The following is a 23886-nucleotide window of genomic DNA, read 5'->3' as shown; positions in this document are numbered from 1 at the left end:
CAGGTCGGTGGGCCGAGCCGTCTCCGGGACAACGGCGATGGCGCCGGCGGGGGAGAGGGGGCCGCGGGAGGGGCCGGGCCGAGCCCGCCCACCTGCTGGTGCGAGACGCACCCGGAGCTTCCGGGCGAGGGCAGGGGTGGCCCCCCGAGGGCCGCGCACCGCCGTCCTCCGCCGGCGGCGCCTCACCGGCCTCCCGCCGTCGGTCTCCCGCCGAGATCACAGCCCCTCGGCTCCGCCACGTGGAACGGGGGCGCCCACCGCGCCCCGCGCGGTTGCGGTCCCCGAGCAGTGCCGCCTCCCCCGAGACGGCAGCCGAGAGTCCGATGGGGCCAAGACCGGGGGAACGGAGGCGCGGGAGGATCGGGTCCCCCCCACCCCCCCACCCCGCCATCCCCGGGAGCAGGAAGGCTGCCCGGGCTCTTCCTGGTGTCGGGAAAGGAAGACCGAAAGTAGTCGTTCAGTCGGGGAGAGGGTTGTCCGAGGAATTTCTGCTTGACGAACCAAAACCGAAAGATGGGCAGGACCCATCCTCTCGCCGTCCTGGAAGCGGAGCCTCCTCTCGTGTGAATGGAATAATGACCGGTACCTTTGACATCGGGGCTCCTGGGCTTGTGAGAAGGGAGGCAGGAATGAAGGGCTCGGCTTCGGCTTGGCCATTGTGAGGCTCAAGAAGTAAGTATAAGACGTGACCGGTGTTCTGAAGGCACTTACACATCAATAAAGGAAGGAATGCCAATTTGGAAGTCAGGGCTGGGTTGCCTTTCCTGCCCTGCCACTTAAAAAAGGCTCTGTGACCTTGGGAAAGTTTCTTAACCTCTCGGTTCTCCAGCTTCATCATTTTAGAAGTACTGATGTGTTGTAAAACTGAAAAGCATATGCGACGTGTTAAAAACAAAAACAAAAACAAAAACAAAACAGGCCCAGGATGGAGTCACTTGCCCCAGGATGGCAGAACTGAGTGGCAGCTTCAGCTTCTCCCAGGAGTGAAATTTCTCGGGCAGTACTAGTGAGCTGATCTGCGTGATAAGATCCTTTTCCAAAAGAAAAGGTACCCTTGCCTGAGACAGAGCCTTTCTTTCCTTTTGCTAATAACCTTGTCTCACTTCATTTCTGCCTATAAAATCTTTCCTTTTTGTACAGCTACACGGAGCTCCTTTCTCCTTGCTGGGTAGGATGCTGCCTGATGCATGAATTTAGAATAAAGCCAAGTAGATCTTTAAAGTTACTTGATTGAATTTTGTTTTTTCAGCAGACACCTAGTATAGTGCCCGATCCATACTACTCAGTAAACGTTTGAAGTGAACTGAAGGACTGGTCATTCCCCGTGCAGATGAAATAGCGGATGGAAGATAGAACGTCAGTGCCACCTCCTACCTGTTGCTGGATAGTTACAATGAAAGATGTTTGAGGAGCCTTGAAATCAACCTTTGTGTCTTGTCAAAGTCTGTGGTGGCAAAACTGCTTGCAACTTGTCCCAAACCGGAGAGAAGATCCCTTGCAACCTAAGCAACCATATTTCAACTCTCTTTCTCTCCCTCTGGTCTCCGCTGCCCACTTAGAAACCACTATCTGGCTTATATAACGGTTTTCTTGTCTGATGTCTCCACTGCCGTAATAGAATAGCCAAGCTCAGGGGGATGATCAGAGGAAATGTGGGAGGCATGGACTTGATGCAGAAGACCCAGGCAGCACCCAGCTCACAAGTACAAGCCCTAATGAGTCAGCTCAGGAAGTTGTAAGAAATGCACTTGCTTCAGCAGATGAGTTGGATGTCAGTTCGTGGTCAAGGTGCTGAAAAGTCCTGAAAACACAGTGGGGAAAGTGCAAGGCAGAGTTGCAAGGAGAGTAGGACCTTCATTTCCTGACCGGTGTATTTAATGTTCCAGGATAAGGAAGTGTCACTTCATTGCAGTGCCGGGGAAGTCCTTCTCGCTGTTTTGAAGTCGAGAAGCCATATGTATATACATTTTGATGATACTGGGAAGAAAAGCTGACAACACGGAGAGGGAGAAGCGATGTGTTGAATAGCTTGAGTCCTGAGGAAAAGACTAGAAACTGGAAGTGGATACGCTTGCTACAGTTTAACTGTGGAGGCGGAAAGTTCTGAGAGCTTTCAAAGGGAGAAACGATTAGTGGACTGTAGTGGCCAGTTTCATCTGAGGAGGTTTTTCTAGGAATGATTGGGCGAAGGAAACTAATTACCACTTACTGAGCTGTGGACTAGATATTTTATGTGTTATCTTTCTTGGTCTTTGTAGTGGCCTTAGCATTCAGGGAGTATAATCTCTATTTGTAGATTGAAAAACTGAGACTCAGAGAGGTTAAGTTCTTTGTCCAAGGTCACACACAAGTGGTCAGAGCACGGAATCTTATGTACCTATTGGTAAATTGCCTCCCCAAATAAGCAGCTTATTTTTTAAGGTCATCAACAGAAATTTGCAGAATTGTGCTACTACCCACCTTACTGATAACAGGTGTTCTGTTGCGAAGATGAGTCTTACAGCAGTTTTTACTGTCATTTCTAAATAATCAAGGTAGCCGAGGCAAGATGGGACAGGATTCTTTGGTCACTATGAGAACCATTGGCCTTGGGTGGTGGGTATGGCAGTGTAGGAGATCTCTGTCCTGTGAATCGCGAACTGCAGGTGGAAGACTGGCATGTAGGTAACGAAGCTCTGCTCGTGAATTTCTGCGCTCGGTGCCGGTGCCAGATCCTCAGCCGTCATGGGTCCTGTCCCTCCTGTCAAGCGGCAGGAAGCAGGCCGCTCACACCCTCTTTTCTGTGGGTTGTGGTTCAGACATACTCATTTTAGTACATCACATAACTCAATTCCTAAAAGGCTTCGGCTCAAAGGCTATTTCAAGGGAGGCAGAGAGGGCATGAGGGGGCTGTGTAGCTATTCTAGATCAAGGTGCTGTGGGGTTCAATCAGGGCCTTTGGTCAGGCTGTTGATCTGTCTTGGCTGTTGATCTGCACTGTGTGCTCTTCTAGTAAGTGTGGTCTTAAGGCTGTTGGTTTCTCTTCTAGCTGGTTCTAGTGAGCCCTACATCAGAGCAGTATGACAGCCTACTTCGGCAGATGTGGGAGAGGATGGACGAGGGATGCGGAGAGACCATATATGTCATTGGGCAGGGATCAGGTGAGCATAGTTTTCCTTTCGCTTTATTTTTAAAACAATTACTTAGAGCACGCTGTCCCTCTTTTTTCAACTTCCTGTTCATGTGTCTCGGATGCAGTGATTCTTTTGTGTCTGCACAACTGTTCGGGAGGACATAAAAGTACAAAGCGGTAATGCTAATTCCCACCTTAGCGGTCATAATATGCTTGATGTCAAAGGTTCGCTGTCCGGCGGTTTTCCAGATGCTTCTTTTCTGTCTCCGATACTCTCAGTTTGCATAAAGGGAAAGCACAAAGCAAGGAAACCTCTTTTCCCAGGTGACAGAGCAGGTCACAGCTAGGTGTGCAGTGAAGCCCTCCTTGGGCAGCTCTGGGCCTTCCCTCTCTGAGCCGGTTCACAGACCCCCTTGCTACTCACTGCCTGGTTTGTAGAGAGCCTCCGTGATTCTTCCTGCCGTCTTCAAGAAAAGGACACCCAGAATTCCGCCCTTTGGCAAGGCTGCCTGGCTGCCTTGCCTCAGACCACACTGACCATTCCGGGTGGATAGCTGTGATCACAGAAGTCCTCTTTTTCTCCCTACGAGATCCTGTCAGACATGTAGCCTTGTCCCCATTCTGGAAGGGGCTGATTGGTGTCCTCCAACCCGCTTATTCCATTGTAATGGGGCCCCCTGTTTTAGAGGAAGGCAGTCCTCACTGCAGATTTTATCTTGGGCTTTCTTCCGCCTCCCCCCCTTTGGTCATTCCTAGGGATACCCTACCTCGGAGGTATTTTGTGTAGATAAGTTAGGTATTAATATACCCTCAGTACAAGACCTACTTACTCTTACTTCGTTATGACTGTATCTTTGCTGAAGTGGCAGCTCGGCTTGTTAACAATTAGGAATTTAGCTCGTACGGAACTTGTCTCTGTCATCTTCGCAGGGAGCCCTGGTAGGCCTTGATGCATCATTAAAGGAACAGTTCTTTGCTGAATGCAGGCTTTGTAAAGGCAGGTAAATCTCAAAATCGTTCTTTAACTACTTGACTAGAAGATCTGTTAAGTATTTTCTAAGGGCTTGATACAGTTGCAGAGCACTTTCGAATACTTAAAAACCGGTCTCTGACCCAGGGAGAAAGATAGCACATGTATGGATAGCCTGAGCAGAAAATATTTGGAAATGCTGCAAGAGTGACATATGGAAGAAGGGTTTGATCTCCAAATACTGCTGTGCTTCCCTTTGAAATGTGTCTCCTGTCCATCCCTTCCATTCCCTCTTTGCTGCCACCTTCCCAGTTTCAGGTCTTACCACTTTAAAGAAAGCATGATCAGAGAGAGAGGCACACTGAGAGGCGGCCTGTCAAGAAAGGAAGGGAGTTGGTCAGCATTGTCAAGTGCTAAAGACAGAAGGAGAGTCAGGTTAAGAAAAAGCCATTCTCTTTGGTGCCTAGGGGATTGTTGGTGGCCTTTTGAAAGCTTTCATTCAGGTGCCCATCTGGCCTGCTGTATTAGGATGAACCACTCCAAGGTCGCTTTCTGCTTGTGGAATTGAAGAAATCATATCTAGACCAATTTTGACAAGTGTCGGGACTGTTCTTTGATGATCTGGATTCTTAGGACCCTACCCTTCTCTGCCTCATCTCCATGCCTTGGCAACTCACAGCTAATTAACCCTCTAGTGACAAAGCGTAAGAAGTGAAATGTTCATTATTGAATCTCCTACACACCCAAGCATTATCTTTGCATCCACCAGTGGGATGCTGTTAGATTCAGTGACTCCATCCTGCTGGGATTCCTTAGAGGAGAAAGAGACCATAACGAGTTAGACAAGTTGAACATCAGAGGACTCAACCAGATGCAAGGCCCCCAGGGGTCAGCTTCATTACCCACTTCCTGTGTGTGCTTTGTGCTTTACTTCTGTGTATCACTTCCTTTGTCTGTAAAGTGGAGTTAATGACATACTTCCCCACCCTACCTCAGATATACTGTATGGATGAGTTCGGTATTAAAAAGTTCTAGGCAAAGTAATGGGTTCATTAAGTATACATTCCTGATTTTAAAAGGAAGCTGTGTGGCCTGGTAGCTCAAGGTCTGGAGTCTGGTAGATCTGCATTTGCCTACTGGCTCTTTTCCTTGTCTTAAAATGGGGTTAATGATAGAATCTATGCCATGGTGTCATGATGAAGATGAACACTTTACTATAGTAAGTATTATATAAATGTTACCTAGTCTTAATTGCGGTAATAATTTTTTAAGGAATTCAGGTTGGAATTGATTTACTATGAGATTTTTTTCAAGAAGACCCGTGTTCATTTTTCATATTAAGTCATGGCTTTCTAAGAGCCAGCTACTCTGTTAAAAGTTCAGGGAAACAGAAGGAGTGTTAGGTCTGATGGGGGTGGCAGGGGTGGTCAGGAAGGGCTTCAGAGAGGCGGTGCCCCTTGAATTGACACTAAAGGGTGAGTAGGAGTTTTCTAGGTAAATGGAGGCAGTAGCGAAGGAGCAGAGAAAGCCACATGCACAGAGGCATGGAGACATTGGCGGTTGTGGAATATTTGGTAAACCAGAAGTAATGTTGTAAGGTGTGGGAGTATGGAACGTGAGATTGGGGGTGTCAGGAGGGTAGGCTGGACAGCTCAGCAGGGCCCACAGGTTGATGGGTTTTGAATGCCGTATCACAGAGTTAAGACTTTTAGCCTAAGAGCACATTGAGCAGGAGGGTGCATACAGAAAAGGTAAGCCAGCTGGCAGGACAGAAATCTGATTAGGTTTGGTCATGGCTGAACATGTGGCCTTAAGTAATTGGACCTCGGCAGCTTTTCTCCTTGGCCTTTGTCTCCACTCCTACAGAATGAGGAATGAGTGCAATGTGTGCTGGAGGAGGGTAGTGTGACCAGGGGCATTCTCTGGGAGCCGCGGGTAGACCCGGCAACATTCCTGATTGCCCTCTGATGTGAAACAGGACCCAAAAGCGTTTCATTGTACCAGAAGCCGGGAGGGTTGGATACAATTTGGGAGTCTGGCAAGAATGGCGAGATTAGCAGGCTTTCTCTTAGGAACACTTTCAACGAGCCCTTCTCTAACCTAGAAGATTTCTAGAGTTCAGTTGGCCACGCATTTGGAAACTCCTCAGCCCGCTGTTCCGTGTTCTTTTTTTTTTTTTTTTTTTTGCATTTTGCATTTTGCATTTTGCAAATTTGAGGACTTGATGGAGGAAAAGCACCCTCCTGGGGCATCCTGGGAATGTTTGCGATGCCCTGTCCTCAAGATCCTTATAAATCGTGGGGGAAGACATGCATCCAAAACACTATTGCAGGAGGGGTAATGTGTGGTGGGCTGATCTGCTTTCTAGAATGGAAAATACGTTAGCAAAGGCATAGATCTGAAGAAGTGCAGGGAACATGGGGGGATGGTAACTGAGCCACTTGCATCGGGACGAAACTGAGTAGGAAGTCTGGGATAAACGGGGGAGACCTTTAAGCAACTGGAACCTTTAAGAACCGGACTGGGGGTGCCATTGCAAGGGTTTGACTCGGAAGTAACCACGTCAGAACTGTGCCTGGTTAGGAGCTTAAGCCGGTGTGTGTGCAGGATGGGTTGCAGGGAATAGAGCCTGGATGTGCTAAGACAGCTAGAGGTCTGGTAGTGCTTGAGGTAGAACAGGGCCTGAATTGGGCTGGTGGCACTGGATTGGCGGCAGGAGAGCAGGGACAAGGACAGAAGGGCGAGGCCTAAAGCTACAATCAGCAGGACTAGAGGGATGAGTGTTAAGCTTGGGTGACTGGAAAGGTAATGTTGTCCTCAGAAGCAGGGGAGGCTAGGGAGGAGCTGGTCGGGCACGAGGAGGAACCCTTGGCAGAGGAAAAGGCTCTACATTTGGATCAGAAAACCCAAACTCCCACGGCCCCTTGGCTCTCTACCGGCTCGGAGACCTCTCTGGGTTCTGTTTATCCCACTGCTAAATGGGAACAGTAATGCTTACCCCATAGGAATGCACGGAGGACTAAAGTGCTTTACTAGCAGCGCTCGTTTTTGTGCTATGGTTTAAAAGGGCGGGGGTGGAGTGGCTGAGGTTTGATGCCCGTCTTCTAAGCGTTCTCATCCATGCAACTGGAAACCCAGTCTGGAGCTCTTCGAAGAGGACAGTGCTAGAAATGAGTGTTTTTGTCATTTACAAAGTGACAGTTGGAGCCATAGAATGAGATGGCCGAGGGAAATAAATGTTCAGAGGCTAGAGAAGAGGGCCACTGAGAGAAGGAAGAACCAGACAGAGGATGGAGACGTGAATCAGGAGAGTTCTGGCAACGGGCAAGCAGCATGGAGGGGAGGAAGTGCTTTGAGAAGCAAAGGTGGGGTAGCCAGCAGTGTCCGGTGTTATAGGGGTCAAGAAAAGGGCATTAGATGAGTGGTTGAAGGCCATTAATGACCTGAAAACTAGTTTCTTCTAGACTCCTCAGAAATACAGGCAGCAGGTGTGATCGATCACCCTTTTGAGACACGGTGAAGGAGGAGCAGCAGGGGAGATGGCAGCTTGGTACCAAAGGCACCAGGAGGAAGGGGAAAGGGGCCGGGCCGCCTTTTTGTAGTTTAAGGATGACTTGAGCTTGTTTGTAAGGGTGAACAGGGAGGGAGGGGAGAGAAGGTGAGAGAAGGTGGGAAAAGGCACTGTGAAGTCTCTGTGAGGCAGTGAAAGAGAAGAGGCTGGGCACAGGCCAGGCGATTAGCCTTGGGAAGGAGCAGAGGTCCTCTCGGAGGCCCAGAGGCTGGAGGAAAAGCCGAGGGAGCTGCTGTGGGAATTGAATGCTACTAAGTTGAGAGCACCTTGCAGGGATTACCTTACAGTAAGCACTCAGTGACTGGTTGATTGGCCCGTGTCTTTCCGTTGGACTCCCTTCCTCATTCTCAGCTCAGATTCATTTTTTCCAGCTACTTGCTGGATGGGTCACCTGAGCCACCTCAGTTAAAAATCTATCCCTCCCAATTTTCCTTTGACTCCTGTCCTCATTATCTCTTGCTTGGATTATTAGAATTATTTCCTAACAGGTCTCCCCCTTACTGGTCTCTCGCTTGCCATTACACACCTTATATTGCTGCTGAAGACGTCTTTCTAACCGACAGCGATCTGATCATGTCACACGCCCGCCTAAACTCCCAGGGCTTCCCGCCGCCTGGTACATCGTGTGTTTTGCTGCCGTCTGATGTCTGTCTGCTCTCAACGGCTCCCGCCTCTTGTAGGGTCCCTCACCACTTGACATCCTGCTTCCCGCCACACCAGGCTGCTTACTGGTCTTTGAACATGCCGTGATCTGCCATGCTCCATGCTTTGCTCCTCTGCCTAGGATGTTTTTACTCCTTTCTCTGTAGGCCCATTTTTCCTACTTGGAGACCCAGCTTGGAGTCCGCATCCTGCAAAGCTGCCCTCAGCTTCCCTAGGCAATGCTAGTTGCTCTCACTTTACATTCTCTTTGGGCAGTTCTATAGTAAAGCACTCACGTTGTATTGCAATTAATTAATCTTCTGTCTCTCCCGCTGGGCTGTGCGTGTGCCAAGGGCACCTGTACTCCTGGCACCCAGCATGAGACTTGGCATAAAACCTCGGAGTGCCTCAGTGATTACTGTTGAACGAATTCATGAATACCCTGCTTAAAGGGGAAGCCCGTGGCACTATTATTTATTAACTCTGTGTGTGCCCACGGTTTTGAAACCTGTCAGATGGAGAGAGGGATGTACTTTTCCAGGGCCCGGGGTGGGGCCTTCGGTGGGGGTGGTTGAATGGCTGACCCGTTGGCAGGCTGATGTCTGGGCTCTCGTCACCAGATGGAACGGAGTATGGACTGAGTGAAGCTGACATGGAGGCCTCGTACGCCACAGTGAAGAGCATGGCGGAACAGATAGAGGCCGACGTCATCCTCCTGCGCGAGCGGCAAGAAGCTGGGGGCCGAGTGCGTGACTACCTGGTCCGGAAACGAGTGGGAGACAATGACTTCCTGGAGGTCAGGTGAGGAGGCCTTCAGAACAGTGCAGGGGCTCTGGACAGCGTGACCCTGCAGCCTAGGGCTTCACAGAGAATAGCGACTGAGCCTCTGTGACCTGACATGGCGCCCCACTCCTTCCCTTTCTGAGGCACGGAAGTGTCCAGAGATATGATAGCTCCATGTTCTGTTTCTATACTTCCCCATCCCTGGCTGTTTCCATTTGGTAACAGTGGAGGCTAGCCATACATCGGTGGCCATTACGTGGGCTGCATTTCCTCTGCCGGCCGAGCCCCTCCAGGCACCCTTGTAGGCTGCATTTTCTTATCTGTTGACCTGTAAGACCGCTAACCTGGGTCCTGGAGGGGAGCAGTTTGTGCCTCTCGGCTTGGGGCGCCTGGCTGGCAGCTTTGAGGAAGCCAGTGGATTTAGGAGGGCGCGCCATCGTGAGCCTGGTTCCTCCTCAGTGATTCCTTCTGCCGACGTTCCCGAGGTGCTCAGCCGTGAATGGGAGGGGCAGCGGGCTGGAGAGGCTCGGGGGCAAGTCTGTCGTTAGAGACCCGGGTGCTCGGGTTCACTTTGCTCACGCGCTAACTCTCACGAGCACGCGTGGGTTCATGTACGTGCAGGGTGGCGGTAGTAGGCAACGTGGATGCCGGCAAAAGCACGCTTCTGGGGGTCCTGACGCACGGGGAGCTGGACAACGGCCGAGGCTTCGCCCGCCAGAAACTCTTCCGCCACAAACACGAGATTGAATCTGGGCGCACCAGCAGTGTGGGCAACGACATTCTGGGCTTCGACAGCGAAGGCAACGTGGTGAACAAGCCAGACAGCCATGGCGGCAGCCTGGAATGGACAAAGATTTGTGAGAAATCCACTAAGGTCATTACCTTCATCGACTTGGCTGGCCATGAGAAATACCTGAAGACCACTGTCTTTGGCATGACCGGTCATTTGCCGGACTTCTGCATGCTCATGGTGAGTGCAGGCGCTCCCGGGGAGGGAGGCTTCCGCCGGGTTGCTTGGAAGGTGGCCAGGCCCAAGCGCTAGAGACCGTTTGGTGACAGAGGCCTGTTGCCGTGGGGCTTTGGCACCGGGTGAAGATGACCAGTTTCACAGGGATGCCTGGTCCCCTGAGTGCTGTGGTCTTGTCCCTTGATCTCTCTCCTGGTGCCAGTTGCAGACCTCTTTTACTTTTCAGAGAGGCATAGAGGAGGGCTTCTCCAGGCGCTTCCTTACCACCTTCAGAAATGTTTTCCCCTGGGGTGAGGCCGCTTTGCGGAGGTGATGCTAGGTGGCACCCTCAGAGATGAGGAGACCTGGGAGGAAATGGAGGGGAGCACAGACGGCAGTCAAGAGGGGCCTGAGAAGTGACCTCTTTCACTCCTGCGAGGAGAGGCCCCTGTGTGCCTGGCACCGTGCAGGGGCCGGAGGACCCAGCAGCGGGCCGGGCTACCCCTGGGCTTCCGTAGAGCTGATAGTCCAGTGAATAGATTTTTCGACAGCTCGTATATATAATCATTGGAGAAGGAAAGGGAGCAGGGTTTCTGTGTTGGATCATGTTGCAAAGTTTCCATTCGGGTCCCACCGATCTGCTTCCCAGACGGAGAGGGGGAGTCCGTGAGGCCACCGCCTTGCACGCAGCTTCACGGCTTCCACAGAGAGCCCAGGCGAGCAAGCGTTCCTCTGGCAAGTGCTCCTCCAAGCCCCTGCCCATCTCCTGGTTCCTCCAGCTGCCTGTATTAATAAATGTAGTAAACACAGGCATCTGCTGAGAGCATAATTGATCAAGTTGCCCCACAAACACGGGTTCTCAGGCAAGCCCTCCCCACACTGGAGAGTAGAGAGGCAGAGCATATGTACGCTCGCTCTTGGCGGCGCTCCGCCCGAGGTCCCTGGGGTCCCACGAAATCAGGATCTCCCGTGGCCTTGAGCACTTCGGGGCCCACTACCAACTTTGGGCTAAGAAAATCTTCTACAAGAGGGGGTTCAGAGGAAGAGCCAGAGGGCGTATTTGGGGGAGTTGGTGGGTTTATATTAAGAAAAGTGTAGAAACCAGTCTAAAGTAAGCATTTTCTAACTAAGCTATAGTGAAAAGGCAATGAAAGGAAATACCTTCGGCCTAGATGAAATGTTATACATTATCTAACTTTTAGACTATAATCCAGCTATTAGAAATTTCTGTAAAAAAAACAACCATGAAATCATTACTGTTCCACAATAAATTTCCAGCAAAAAAGAAGTCTCTAAAACATATGGACAACAGAGTGATAGAGCATTCTCTTATCCCAGTTGGGATAAGAAAACAAGTCTGATAGGAAAGGTGGTTGGAAAGAAGTGGGAAGAGTTAGAAGGAAGAGAGAGGAGGAGTCGTGGTGAGAGCAGAGGACATCGGTGTCAGTGGGATAGCGGCTCACCTGTGACTTGGGGTCAGTTCAAGCGTGGCTTAAAACCGCTCTGGAATATAGGGCCCCTGGGCGGCTCAGTCGGTTAAGCGTCCAACTCTTGATTTTAGCTCAGGTCATGGTCTCACGGTTAGTGAGTTCGAGCCCCGTGGTCGGGCTCAGCGCTGACAGCTTGGAGCCTGCTTGGAATGCTCTCTCCCTCTCTCTGCCCCTGCCGCACTTGTGCTTGCTCTCTTTCCCTCTCAAAATAACTAAATAAACTTAAAAAATTTTTTTCTAAAGGGAAGAAACCATTCTGGAATGTATTAAGCGCTATATAAATATGTCATGATGATATTTATTTTGAGAGAGAGAGGCAGAGCATGTGGGCATGAGCAGGGGAAGGGCAGAGAGAGAGAATCCCAAGCAGACTCTGTGCCTTCAGCACACAGCCTGACGCGGGGCTCCATCTCACAAACCGTGGGATCATGACATGAGCTGAAATCAGGAGTCAGACATTTAACAGACACTCACCCAGAGGCCAGTTCAACTTTGTTTTAGTAATAATGTGCATTCTCGTGGTACAGAATCAAAAAGATCCGGAAATGCTTATAGTGAAATGCCTCCCTCCCTCCTCTGTTCCGTTTCCTCTCTTAGGTATTCCCAGTTTCTTAGGTAGCTTCCAGAGATACTTTGTAATCATACCAGCAAATGCGGATGTATTCCCTCCCTCCAATTTCAGACACGGTCAGAAAAGTTGAAAGAATACCAGCAACCCACCGCTGGGATTCAACAATCATATTTTGCTGTGTTCGTCTGTATTTGTGATGGATGCATGTGTGTGTGTGTTTGTTGTTGTTTTGGTTGAACCATTTGAAACTAGATCATAGGCGTTGTGACTCCTGGCCCCCAGATACTTTAGCTTAAGGCTCCTACAACTGTGTAGCGAACTGTCTCCTACTGTTACACTGCCCGGAAAGGTGAACAGGCATTCTCTAGAACCCTCCAATATCTAGGCTCAAAGCGTTTATATCCTCCCAGGTGTTCCCCAAATAATCTCACAGCTGCTTTTTTCAAACCCTGACCCGTTTGCTCCCCGTATAACGGTAGCATGCTATACACACCTTGTCTTTTTTTTCTCTTAAAAACATGTCTTAGAGATTATCCCCGTCACTAGATACGGGCTTTTCTTTGTTTTCGATGGCATGCTGGTACATTTTCTACGGCACACTGGTACAGGGGCCCTAATTTGTTTGGTCAGCCTTTATGGTGATATATTAAAACACTTACTGTTACAGGAGGGAATAGTCACAGCAGCCATTGCCTGCCACCTCCTTAGTGCTAGTTTTGACCTGGATCTCTGACCTGTGTCATGACACTTGAATCCCAACAGGCTCCCTAGAAAGTGGATGTTATTCTCGCTCCATTCTATAGACCAGGAAACTGGAGGCCAGTGATGTGAGACTGAATCTTGCCTTGATGGCTCTGGACAGTTGCGTTCCCAGACTGTCTGGGCTTGCCTCATTGTTTCCAAGTCTCCTCGGATCTGGCTCGCGGACATCGTTCAGTCAGCGGTTAAAGCCCTCTGGGCCCCGTCCAGCTTCCATCTACAGCTCTCTGCTTTCCGGCCCAAGACTTCTGCCCCTGTGTCCTGTTCTGAGGGAAGCCTCAGAGACGGGAGCTGGCTTCGCCTCAGCCTCCCTCGAGCCCCTGTGTCCACCTGGCAGCAACCTCCCGTCTCCCTCGTCCTGACCGCTCTTTCTGTGTTGGGGCAGGTGGGCAGCAATGCTGGCATCGTGGGGATGACCAAGGAGCATCTGGGCCTGGCATTGGCACTCAATGTGCCTGTCTTCGTGGTGGTCACCAAGATTGACATGTGTCCTGCCAACATCCTGCAAGGTAGGTGAAGCCTGCAGCCAGCAGCCGTCCCTCTGGTTGGGGCCGTCGCCCACTGTGGCCCCCTGGGGGTGCTGCCGGGGCTTCAGCCCAGGATCTTTTGCTTTTTTTTCCTTGTGCTCAGACCGTGGTCTGAATTTCCATCAACCCAGAATCTTCTGCTTCCTCCTTTGGTTAGCTCTTGGTCTGAGCACACCCTAGAATTATGCCCTGCTCTTTGTTCCTTCTGGTTCCAAATATAGGAGGAGTCTTGAGATCCCTGATCTGGCACCTCTTCTCAGATGGCCCAGGGCTAGGGCATTGGGTTTTAGCATCTAAACAGGTGTGTGTGTGTGTGTGTGTGTGTGTGTGTGTGTGTGTGTAGACGTTTGGGCAGAGGGTCTGATCACCTTCTATCACTGGAGGCTTCCAAACAGCCTCGCATTCTTCCTCACTGCTACAGATGGTGGATGAGGAGTAGACAGGTGTCCCGTTGGAATGTCTCACAAGGGCTTCTGTGGCTGTGTCAGTGTCGTAGACATCCTTTGTCAGATGAATTTTTACTGAGGAAGCAGAACATTCTGAGAACATTGCCTTTGTCATGGGCCCTCAAGTCACTTGCTTAGAGACTCTGGAGAAATCTGACAGGTTTCAGACTTGTAACCTTACTGGAGAGACCTTATCTGTGCTCTTTCTAACTCTAGCAAGCACCTCCCCACCCCAGGGTTTGATCCTCCTTTTGCTTCTCCAGGTGTGGCATTTAACACTGGTCTGTCCATCTGTCTCCTGCTTCTGTCAGTAAGGAGTGGACCAGTCTTGCTCTGGAAGCCTGGAGAAAGAGAAAGCCGTGTCCCCTAACTGTGTTCCATTTCACCCTTTAAGAAACCCTGAAGCTGTTGCAGCGCCTGCTGAAGTCGCCAGGCTGCCGGAAGATTCCTGTGTTGGTACAGAGCAAGGATGACGTGATTGTCACAGCCTCCAACTTCAGCTCCGAGAGGTAATTGGGTAGTGAGCACTCACTTTAGGGCAGGCGTAGAGATTGGATGGACCAGAAGGTTCTGATCTCAGTACACGTTCTCCCAGTCTGGCAGTGTTGCCCAGGGGTCTATCAGGCAACCCAGATTCTGGGGTGCTGGCCTTGCTGAGGTTGGAATCCCAGCTGAGGCTCCAGTGTCTCCTTACCTGTGAAATAGCAATAATATTCTCTTCACCGCAGGGTTCCCACAGGTGTTGGAAATAATGTGCGTAAAGCAATTAGCACTGTGTCTGGCTGTTGTGTGCTACAAACACAGCCATTTCTTTTTTTAATCTATTTATTTTTATTTTTTTAACGTTTTTATTAGACAGAGCATGAGTAGGAAAGGGGCAGAGAGAGAGAGAGACACAGAATCCGAAGCAGGCTCCAAGCTCTGAGCTGTCAGCACAGAGCCCCATGCGGGGCTCGAACTCACGGACTGTGAGATCATGACCTGAGCTAAAGTCAGATGCTTAACTGACTGAGCCACACAGGTGCCTCCAAATGCAGCCATTTTTCTAACTTACTATTGATTTTTTATACTGCTGTTTCCCAGAAGCTCTCTAATCGCAGCTCAGTTTTGGCATTTACTTATATATGTGTCCTTTGATTCCATAAATATTTGTTGGATGTTCTGTGCCAGGTTCTTCATCTGGGCCTTGAGGATTCACAGTTGACTCAGGAACCGTCTTTGTCTGCAGGGTGGTCCCCCTCCTTGGTCAGAGAGATACTCTCTTGATAATCATGAACTTGGCTAAGTTTGCTCCTTGTCCCAGAGTCGTGGGGCTGCTTAGTACCGACCACTTCCTGGCTTGGTCTATAGTACGGCCCAGAGCAGCCTGGTGGTTTGGTCTGTGGCTGTGCCCTGAGGCTGTCTGCAGTACCGCCAGGTGGCCAGCAGAGGGCGTATGTTTCAGCTGGCCCCCATTTCAGTTCATTCTAAGGGCCTCTTCTGTGCAGGTGTTATTCTAGAAGCTGTGGGGAATATACAATTCCTAATTTTGAAAACTCTAATTAGCCCTGGATGGGAGACATAGAGGCTATTGTAATGACTGATGGAAAATGAGATGTAGTCACATGCAACAGACAACAAAAAGTTTTCCAAGAGCTGGCAGGAGTCCAGAGTACCTGTCTGGGAAGGGTTTCCTGGTGGAAAAATCTGCCTTGGAGATGGGCTCTGAAGGATGAGAGGATTTGTTGGTTGTAGGAGGGAAGGAATTCAGGGAGGAGGATCAGACTGAAGATAGACATGGGGAGCAGAGGCGTGCTAGGCTTTTGGGAGAGGGAAAGATTCTCTGGTCTGCCTGGCGGATAGGAATTGGGGCAAATAAACCTGCAGAGAGGTTGGGAAGAGGGAATTCAGGCTGTCTCCTCCGCAGCAGAAAGGCAGGTAAGAATTTTAAACGCGCATGGGTGTGCTTCAGGAAGAAGAGACATACGAGCTCCAAATAGAGCAGTGGTGGAAGGACTGGGGCGAGGGGACAGATTTCAGAGAGAAAGCAGAGTGAGAGGAGGGCTTGGGGCGGGTCTGGCCGGCAGCCGGAAGGCCGGGCAGAGGCGTAGAGCCCTGGGAGGCTGGTAGGGCGGCGGTGGGACCCTTAGCGGGCACCGCGTGCTCACCTCTCCCCCTCCCCCCATCACCCAGGAGCTGGCGGTCTGAGCTCCTTTGTCTTTCTTCACCTTCCACTTAGGATGTGCCCGATATTCCAGATCTCCAACGTCACAGGTGAGAACCTAGATCTGCTGAAGATGTTCCTCAACCTCCTGTCCCCCCGCACCAGCTACCGAGAGGAGGAGCCCGCCGAGTTCCAGATTGACGACACTTACTCTGTCCCAGTGAGTGGATTCCGGTGGACCAAGCAGTGTGGGAGCCCTGGTGGGCACTTCCTCCAGGGGCGTCAGGACAGGTCTATGGTGAGGAGGGTCCAAGTGGGCCCAGACTTACTGGGCCTTGACCTTTCTCTGCAGGGTGTGGGGACAGTGGTGTCGGGGACAACGCTGAGAGGCCTGATCAAGCTGAACGACACACTGCTGCTGGGCCCAGATCCCCTGGGTAACTTCCTGTCCATTGCTGTCAAATCAATCCACCGCAAGCGCATGCCTGTCAAGGAGGTGCGGGGGGGCCAGACGGCCTCGTTTGCACTAAAGAAGGTGAGTGTCGAGCCTACAAAGAAGGCCCCCTCGCGTTCCGCTGGGCTGGGCTCCAGGCCGTCCCCAGTTGTCCTGGCTGCTCCGTCAGGCCGGGCTCACTGATCTCACTGTTACAGGCGAGTAAACGGGCTCAGAGAGCCCGAGTGACCCACCCGGGAACACACAACTAGTAAGCGCGAGAGCCAGGACTTGAACCCAGGCTTGCTGCCTTCTAAGCTCTGCTCCCCTTTCTAGTGCCTGAGGAGGGTGTCCCGAGCTCAGTGGTCAGTATGACACTTCCCTCCTATGCAGATGGTCCCACTGCGTAGGGCCACTGGGGTCCATGCCTCCTCCCGTTCATCAGCCTTCTGTCCCTCGGGGCTTGGGGTGAGTGCTAGCTACAGGGTCACCTACCTTCCCTGCCAGTCACATGAACCGGCGGAATGGGATTTCCTTACTCCCTCCAGCAGTCATCACGCTCCCCCGTCCCTGCCACCCGCATACTGGCCTGCCCATGCCCTCTCACCTCCACATAATTCTTACCCATCCATCAAGGCCCAGCTGAAACGCCACTTTCTGTGTGAAGCCTTTCCTGCCCCCCCCACCCCCACCCCGAGAGCAGTGCTTAGGCTTCCCATAGGGCACTGAACCGGCCCTGTATCATCCATCCTCGAAGGCCTGTGGTCCAGTGCAGTAAAAGGGCAAGGCCGAGCCGGGGTGGTCTTCGATCCCAGGAGGGACTCCTGGTCCCCTGGGACCAGGGGCTAGAGCCCTGGGCATCATTGTCCCTGAGGTCTGGGATTCCGTCTGTCTTTCAGATCAAGCGCTCGTCCATCCGCAAGGGCATGGTGATGGTTTCCCCACGCTTGAACCCCCAGGCCTCCTGGGAGTTTGAGGCCGAGATCCTCGTCCTCCACCACCCCACCACGATTAGTCCGCGCTACCAGGCCATGGGTAGGTGTCCGAGGGCACTGCCAGCCCAGGAGGCCCTCTGCTCTGACTCCCTCCACAGAGTGTTCCCACTCCCCAACGCCCAGAGTCAGGCCTCCGTCCCGTGTAGTGATGCTGCCCCCTCTGTTCTGGCCACGAGCTATGGGGTTTGTCCAGTTCCCGCACACGTCAGCCGAGGCCCGGCTCGGTGCCCCGCTCTGGAGACCCAGACTTGCCCTCAAGAGCCTCACGCTCGCTCCTTCAGCAAACGTCTACTGAACGCCGCTCTGTGCCAGGCAGTGTTGCCATGGTGCTAGGAAGGAGCAGAGAGGTGGGCGAGGGCCCTGCTGTCAAGAAGCCAGCAGTCTAGAGAAGGTATAATGCAAACAGAGTGCCCTGTATTTGGGAACCAAGACTGTGGGTCCAGGGACAGGTGGGGTCTGACCAAGTGTGTGCGGCGGCAGCAGACCCAAGAGGGGCCCTCTGCTCACTTGGCCACACGCGGCCCCCCCGAGGCCTTTACGCGGCCGCAGCTCAAGCATATTCATGCTCTCTCCTGCCCGGAGGCCGCCGAGCTGCTCAGTCCTGCCCTGACCTCTCGGCTCTTTTGACAGTTCACTGTGGGAGCATCAGGCAGACGGCCACCATTCTGAGCATGGACAAGGACTGTCTGCGCACTGGGGACAAGGCCACTGTGCACTTCCGCTTCATCAAGACCCCTGAGTACCTGCACATAGACCAGCGGCTGGTGTTTCGGGAAGGTCGCACCAAGGCTGTGGGCACCATCACCAAGGTATGGCTGGGCGGACCTCCTTGCCCAGCCCCAGGAAGGACTGGGGGCCATCCCAGTCCTAAGCAGGCAGCCCCGCTAACCCCGCCAGGGACAGGGCACTAGCTCCCGCCTTGGCAGAGCTGGAACTGTGCCCAAGTGTGGCCTCAGCCGCGTTCTCTCTTTCCCCGGAAAGGCAGCTCTGGGCCTTCTGCCTCCCTGGGCTTTGGTGGACTGTGGAGGAGAGAAGGTGGGCGTGAGGCCTGGCTGTCCTACCTCGGAAACGGTGGCAGGGGAGTGTCTGGTCCCAGCCATGGTCGGCCTCCGAGGGCCAGGCACAGGCTCCGGTGGCCTGGCTTGTGGGCGGGGTACAGTGAATGTTGGACAGCTAGGGGGCGTGGGCTTGAGCTGTTTCTGTGTCGTGGAGCCCACTGGCTGCCCTCTGCAGATTCACCCATGGCCTTGGGTAGGGGCACCTGATAGAGTGGTTTGATTCTTGCCCCAAACAGCCTATGTAAGATGTTTGGGTCCACCTCAGGCTGGCCTTGCCTCCAGAACGGCCTTTCTCAGGCCATGCAGGCAGGTCCAGAGCTATACAGTGGGTGGGTGGGTGCGAGATCATGTCTTTGAAGGCCATGAGCCTCTGGGATGGGCTGGATATGGCAGAAGCTGCCAGCACATGCTGTAGTGCCTTTGGGGGTGCAGCCAGGCCTCCTCCCTGCTTTGAGATTAAACTTAAACCACAAGGGAAGGCTTTTAATCAGGTGGGTGGTGGCTCTTAAGGTCCATGATAGCCACACTCCAGATGTTTCCAGGTGCCGAGACCTTCCATTGGTCTCTGTGGGGGGCCCGGAGTTAAAGCGTGCCCCAGACTCGTCACAGGGGCAGCAGCAGATTCGGGTGATGCTCTGAGGAGTTCAGCCAACTTAGCAAGGACGAGAGCCTCAGGTTCGAGTCCCAAGGCTCTGGGCAGGCTGGACTCCAGCCCAGGAGCAAGGCCGGGTAGGAGGTAGACAAGATTCACAGGTGGTCTTCGAGGAGAGCAACTGGGGTAGGAGCAGCCCCCAGACTGGGAGTGAAGACCTCTCTTCATCGCGCTGCCCCTGTCGTGGCCCCCCTGCCACCCACCTCGCCCAGGACCCACCAGTCCAGGAGGCGGGAGGTCCCTGGGGGTGGAGGCACAGGGCACGGGCAGCTGAGCCGATGTCACTGCCTGCAGCTCCGGCCTCATCCCCAACTCCTTGGCTCCTGCAGCTCCTCCAGACCACCAACAACTCCCCGATGAACTCGAAGCCCCAGCAGATTAAGATGCAGTCAACGAAAAAGGGCCCCCTGGCCAAACGAGAAGAGGGAGGCCCCTCTGGGGGGCCGGCATTAGGGGCGCCCCCACCTGGAGATGAAGCTTGCTCTCTCGGGACTGTCCAGCCTGCTTTGTCCAGTGGCCTCCAGGCACAGGTGAGTGGGCTCGGGCCGGGCTGGGCCGGGCGTGGGAGGGTGGCCGCTGCTGCAGCTGGTGGAGGTGACGGGAGGGCTGCAGGCAGCCCGTGCTCAGCTGCGGTGTCTGCAGCTCACAGAACACGTCCCCACCCCCCGCCCCCAGCTCTTGGCATGTGACTGCTAAGTGTGCGCTCCTGGTCCCTTAAGGCAGTATTTTTCAACCTGTGAGATGGGCCCTGTATAGATTTATAGGACCAATTGAGTTGGTCCTGGTTAGTAGCGTGTGGTGTTCATAATCAGAGTAGAAAATTGCCGGGGGTTCCCTCTCTGAGTGAGCGCTTGCGGTCTGTGGGGGGGGCGGGAGTGGGCTAGGTCTGTGGCGGTTCAGACGGTTGGAAAGGCGCTACCTTAGAGGGTCCTCCGGCGTGGCCGTGAGCCCCATGTCAGTGTGGTTGTCACTCAGCATCTCCTGTTAGCTCTGTCCCCCGGTTCTGTTTCGGTGCCCCCTTGGATTGCTCCTTCCAGTGTCTTCTCCATCTGGCCCCGTGTTGGAGAAGGAAGCGTCTGCCTGGAGCTGTCCTTTCTGTTCTCTGGCCCACACTGAGCCTTTCTCTTTCCGTATCAGCGGGGGCAGGGGTTGGTTCCTGCCCTCCCTGTGCTTTCCCTCTCGTGCTATTGTCAAGTGTCGCCTGCCTGCTAGGAAGGCAGGGTGGGCGCCGGCTCCATGTGACAGGGGAGTGCCGTGCTCCGAGGCTTGGGCCAGGCTGGGAACATACCGCCTGCTGGCTTTCCCCCCTCCCCTCTTCCCGCTGCCTCGCCCCTCGTCCACCCTGCCCTGCTCCCAGCGGACCACTGCTTCTCAAGCTCCTTCTTTCTCCCTTTCAGCCCAAGCCCAGCAGCGGGGGCCGGCGACGGGGGGGCCAGCGTCACAAAGTGAAATCCCAGGGGGCCTGCGTGACTCCTGCCAGCGGCTGCTGAATCTCCCCTGGCCTGCCCCCACCACCCACGGGATCCTTGTACTCTGGCCACCGTGCCACCAGACGGGCCAGAGCTGCTCTGACCGCCACCTGTCCTCCCCCCGGCCGCAGCTGGAGCCTTGTCCTGCCCCCCACCCCCACTTTCCAGGGGGTTGTAATTTATAAGCTGAGGAAGGTGGCCAGACTTCTGGAGGACTGACCATCATCCACCTTCTTCCCTGTCTTCTTCCTTACTACATTTTTTGTATATCTGGGCCCTTAGTTTTTATTCTTTTTATTATCTCTCTCTCTCTAGTGTGCACGCGTGCGTGCGTGTGCGTGCGGGTGTGTGTGTGGTGCAGAAGTGTAGCCAGTCAGGGCCCTGGCAGTCTTTCTCCTTTTTTCCTCCGTGGCTGGCCACCAGCCTCCAGGAGCTGGCTGCCTGCCTATCTGTCCATCTGTCCATCCGTCTGTGTGTTTCTGTGACAACCTTTAGGGGCTTTCAGAAGCTGAAGAGCACATTACTCCCCTGTGCTCACCCTCCTCCCCTGTGCTCACCCCTCGGTGCCCGGAGCCCTCTACAGAGCCGGACTCGGGGCTCAGGGGTTTCATCAGTGTCTGCTGCTGCCAGAGCAGGGATCCTACTTTCTGGGATGAAGGGTAGTTTAGCAGAATGGAGAGAGGTGGCTTCCTTTTTTCTCTCTCTCCGTTTTAACCCCTTAAGCCCCAAAACAGGTTATGCCAAAAGCTCTTGAGTTGCAGCCTGTAGATGTGAGGAGAGGAGTGGCACTTGGAGCGTAGGAGCCTCCCTGCCCCTAACACTGACCCTTGCCACTGACCCAAACACCGCAGGTGGGTTTTCTTTCTCCTTGGAGACAATCCCATTTTCCTGGCCAGGCCAGGGCCCCTCCTGCTCTGCTGATTCTGCTGAGCTCCAGCTTTGGCCCTGGAGCTTCAGCTCTGAATCTTGTTGGGCCTGGGGGCACTGATGACCCACCTGGACTGGGATCAGCTTGCTCTGGGTCCTGTTCACTAGCACCTCCTACTGGTGGAGATGTGTTCCTCGGAGCCAGGCCCGGACTAGAACTCTTCCCTACGACGGCCCCGCCAGGTTGCCTCCACATGGCTGCTATGGGAGCACCCCGGGGAAAGGTCTGAGCCCTGGTTTTGGAGGCCCCCGTTGGGGTGTGGGGTGGTTAGGTAGGGGGTTGTGAGAAAGATTCTCCCAGGCCCAGCACACAGCATTAAGCCCTCTGGAAGATTCACTGCCTGGGGTCATCCAGGCTAGAGATGGCACTGTGGGGCCCGAATGCGCCTGGCCTGCACTGTCGACAGAAGCCCTTGGTTTAGGGTGGACTGGTGGGTGGAGATCCACTCTTTCTAGCCAGGGCAGACCCTTGCTGGCTGGGTCCTTCCTCAGCCTTGCCTTCTTCCCATCCGCAGCCCTCTCCATCCTTCTTGCTTCTGAACTGTTGGTCCCCCACCCCTCCCCTCTCCTCCAACTCTTTCTAGTTACCACTGACCCATGGCCATGGACTGACCAGACCAGCACAAAAAATAAAGGTTTGTTCCAAGTTGATGGTGTCATGTTCCCTGCCCAGGCCCTCCAGGTGGAGGTGCTCCCGTGGGGAATGCTGGCCGTGCCTCCCTAGAGCCCCCAGCCGTGGAGCAGGGCGGGGTGGGAGGAGCCCAGCTTCTCCTCTCGGGATGCGTAGCTTCAAAACCCAGGCTCCTCTGCCGGCTATGACATGGGACAAGTTGCCAGTCTTCTCTGAACCTCAGTTTCCTCATCTAGAGCAGGAGGTCAGCGAACACCCGGGTCGCGGTGGGTGTAAGGATTTGGTGAGAGAATGGATGGTGAAGCTCTGACGTGCCCGGCACAGGGGGGGTGCCCAGTGAACGGTCCTCGCACCGCTTACCGCTGAGCCAGCTCCCGCGTCCATGGGGCGAGGGGCAGGCTCTGAAGGTGAAGTGTGTTGACGTGTCTCTGTGATGTGGCTGTGCTGGGCCGGATGTCTCCCTCACCCGTTGGGTTTCGAAGCTACTCCATAGGAAGGAGGCGGTGTTCCATTTTTCCGGTTGGGAAACAAGCGCAGAGAGCTGAGCTGCCAGCAGGCAGGCTCATCCCCGCAGCGGCCCACGCCACGGCCCTTTGCAGGCGGCTGCTCTGCTCTGTGCCCTTCGGCCCCTGCCTGTTCCTCTGTGGGCTGTTTCCCTCTTGCTTTTTTGACTCTGGTTCTGCTCACAGGGGCTGCTGCCCACTGGTGCCTTCCTAAGAGGAGGGCTCTGGCATGGAGCACGCCCCTGCTCCCGTCCCCATGGCAGGTGCTGTGGAGGCCGATTCCACAGGACTTCTCTAGGGCGGCGCCTTGTTTTGCCTGAACTCTTTCGCCCCTAAGAGCATGACCACTTTGCTTCCGGAAGCTGTGGCCTCCGGCCCTGGCCTCTGCCGTCAGACACTCAGGAGGTTGGTCTGGATCGGTGGTCGCCAGGCCCGCACCTGCTAGCAGGGGCTCACTGAAGCCAGTGTTTTACTGTCATTAACAGGGATTCCAAAGGTCCCCTACGGGTCTCAGCCCTACCAACAGTCACTTTGGAACAAAACACCAGCCCTTTTGTAGACGATAAAGAATAAAGTTGTTAACTGATCATCTCGATTGGCCAATCCTGACCTTTCTGTCTGTGCAGCTAACATTTGTGGTGTCTTTAGTTCCGTTAGGACCCCCGTTCTGGCTTACTGAACAGCATACGGTAACAGGAATGTGCGGCAGCGCGGGGGCGGGGGAACAATGCAAGCTTGGGGGTCTCGGGGCGTGCCTTGGAGAAAATGGGGTGAGAGCTGTGGCCCTGAGGAGATGGTAGGATTCGGACAGGTACAGGTGGACAGGGGTCCATGCCCAGCCCAGGAGCACAGAGGCAGAGGCACGGAGCCCTGTGTGGCAAGTTCCGGGCACTCGTTTACTGGTGCAGCTTGGGGACATCTCAGCCCCGATGGTGCTAGATGCAGAGCATGTGTTGAGTGAAGTGCATGGTCGCTGGGTGAGCCTCGGGGCCAGCTCTTTCCTGGTGTGCAGGGCTGCGGCGTTAAGTGGCCCAAAGCCTTGCAGCTGGATTTACGTCGTACCTGATACCGGCTCCTGCGGCAGTTTATCCCCCCGCCCTGACCCCTCCCTACTGACCTGTCCCTGCCTTTATTTTCTCAGCTGCAATGGGGACCAGCCCGGGGTCAGGGATCAGGGTACACTGGACAGCGTGGTGGGGAACCACCCCTGGCCCTTCGAGTGGCTTCACGGGAGGCACTGGAGCTGGGGCCAGAGTTA

General features: G+C 53.8%; 1 protein-coding gene across 1 annotated transcript in view; it reads left to right on the top strand.

Moving 5' to 3' along the window:
* GTPBP1 (GTP binding protein 1) overlaps positions 1 to 23221 on the top strand; it is a 23719-nt gene extending 498 nt beyond the window's left edge. The window contains exons 2-12 of the mRNA XM_029953885.1: positions 3029 to 3140; positions 8916 to 9096; positions 9700 to 10048; positions 13230 to 13353; positions 14212 to 14326; positions 16036 to 16180; positions 16313 to 16495; positions 17293 to 17428; positions 18019 to 18197; positions 19428 to 19628; positions 20496 to 23221. Coding sequence (XP_029809745.1) covers positions 3029 to 3140; positions 8916 to 9096; positions 9700 to 10048; positions 13230 to 13353; positions 14212 to 14326; positions 16036 to 16180; positions 16313 to 16495; positions 17293 to 17428; positions 18019 to 18197; positions 19428 to 19628; positions 20496 to 20588 — 1818 coding nt within the window. The 3' untranslated portion in view covers positions 20589 to 23221. The remainder of the gene's footprint in view (positions 1 to 3028; positions 3141 to 8915; positions 9097 to 9699; positions 10049 to 13229; positions 13354 to 14211; positions 14327 to 16035; positions 16181 to 16312; positions 16496 to 17292; positions 17429 to 18018; positions 18198 to 19427; positions 19629 to 20495) is intronic.
* The last annotated feature ends 665 nt before the right edge of the window (positions 23222 to 23886 follow it).

The sequence above is a fragment of the Suricata suricatta genome, chromosome 10, assembly GCF_006229205.1.
Source record: "Suricata suricatta isolate VVHF042 chromosome 10, meerkat_22Aug2017_6uvM2_HiC, whole genome shotgun sequence".
Classification (NCBI taxonomy): Eukaryota; Metazoa; Chordata; class Mammalia; order Carnivora; family Herpestidae; genus Suricata; species Suricata suricatta.
The sequence above is the reverse complement of the archived record's forward strand: the minus strand, read 5'-3'. Positions and strand labels throughout refer to the sequence as shown.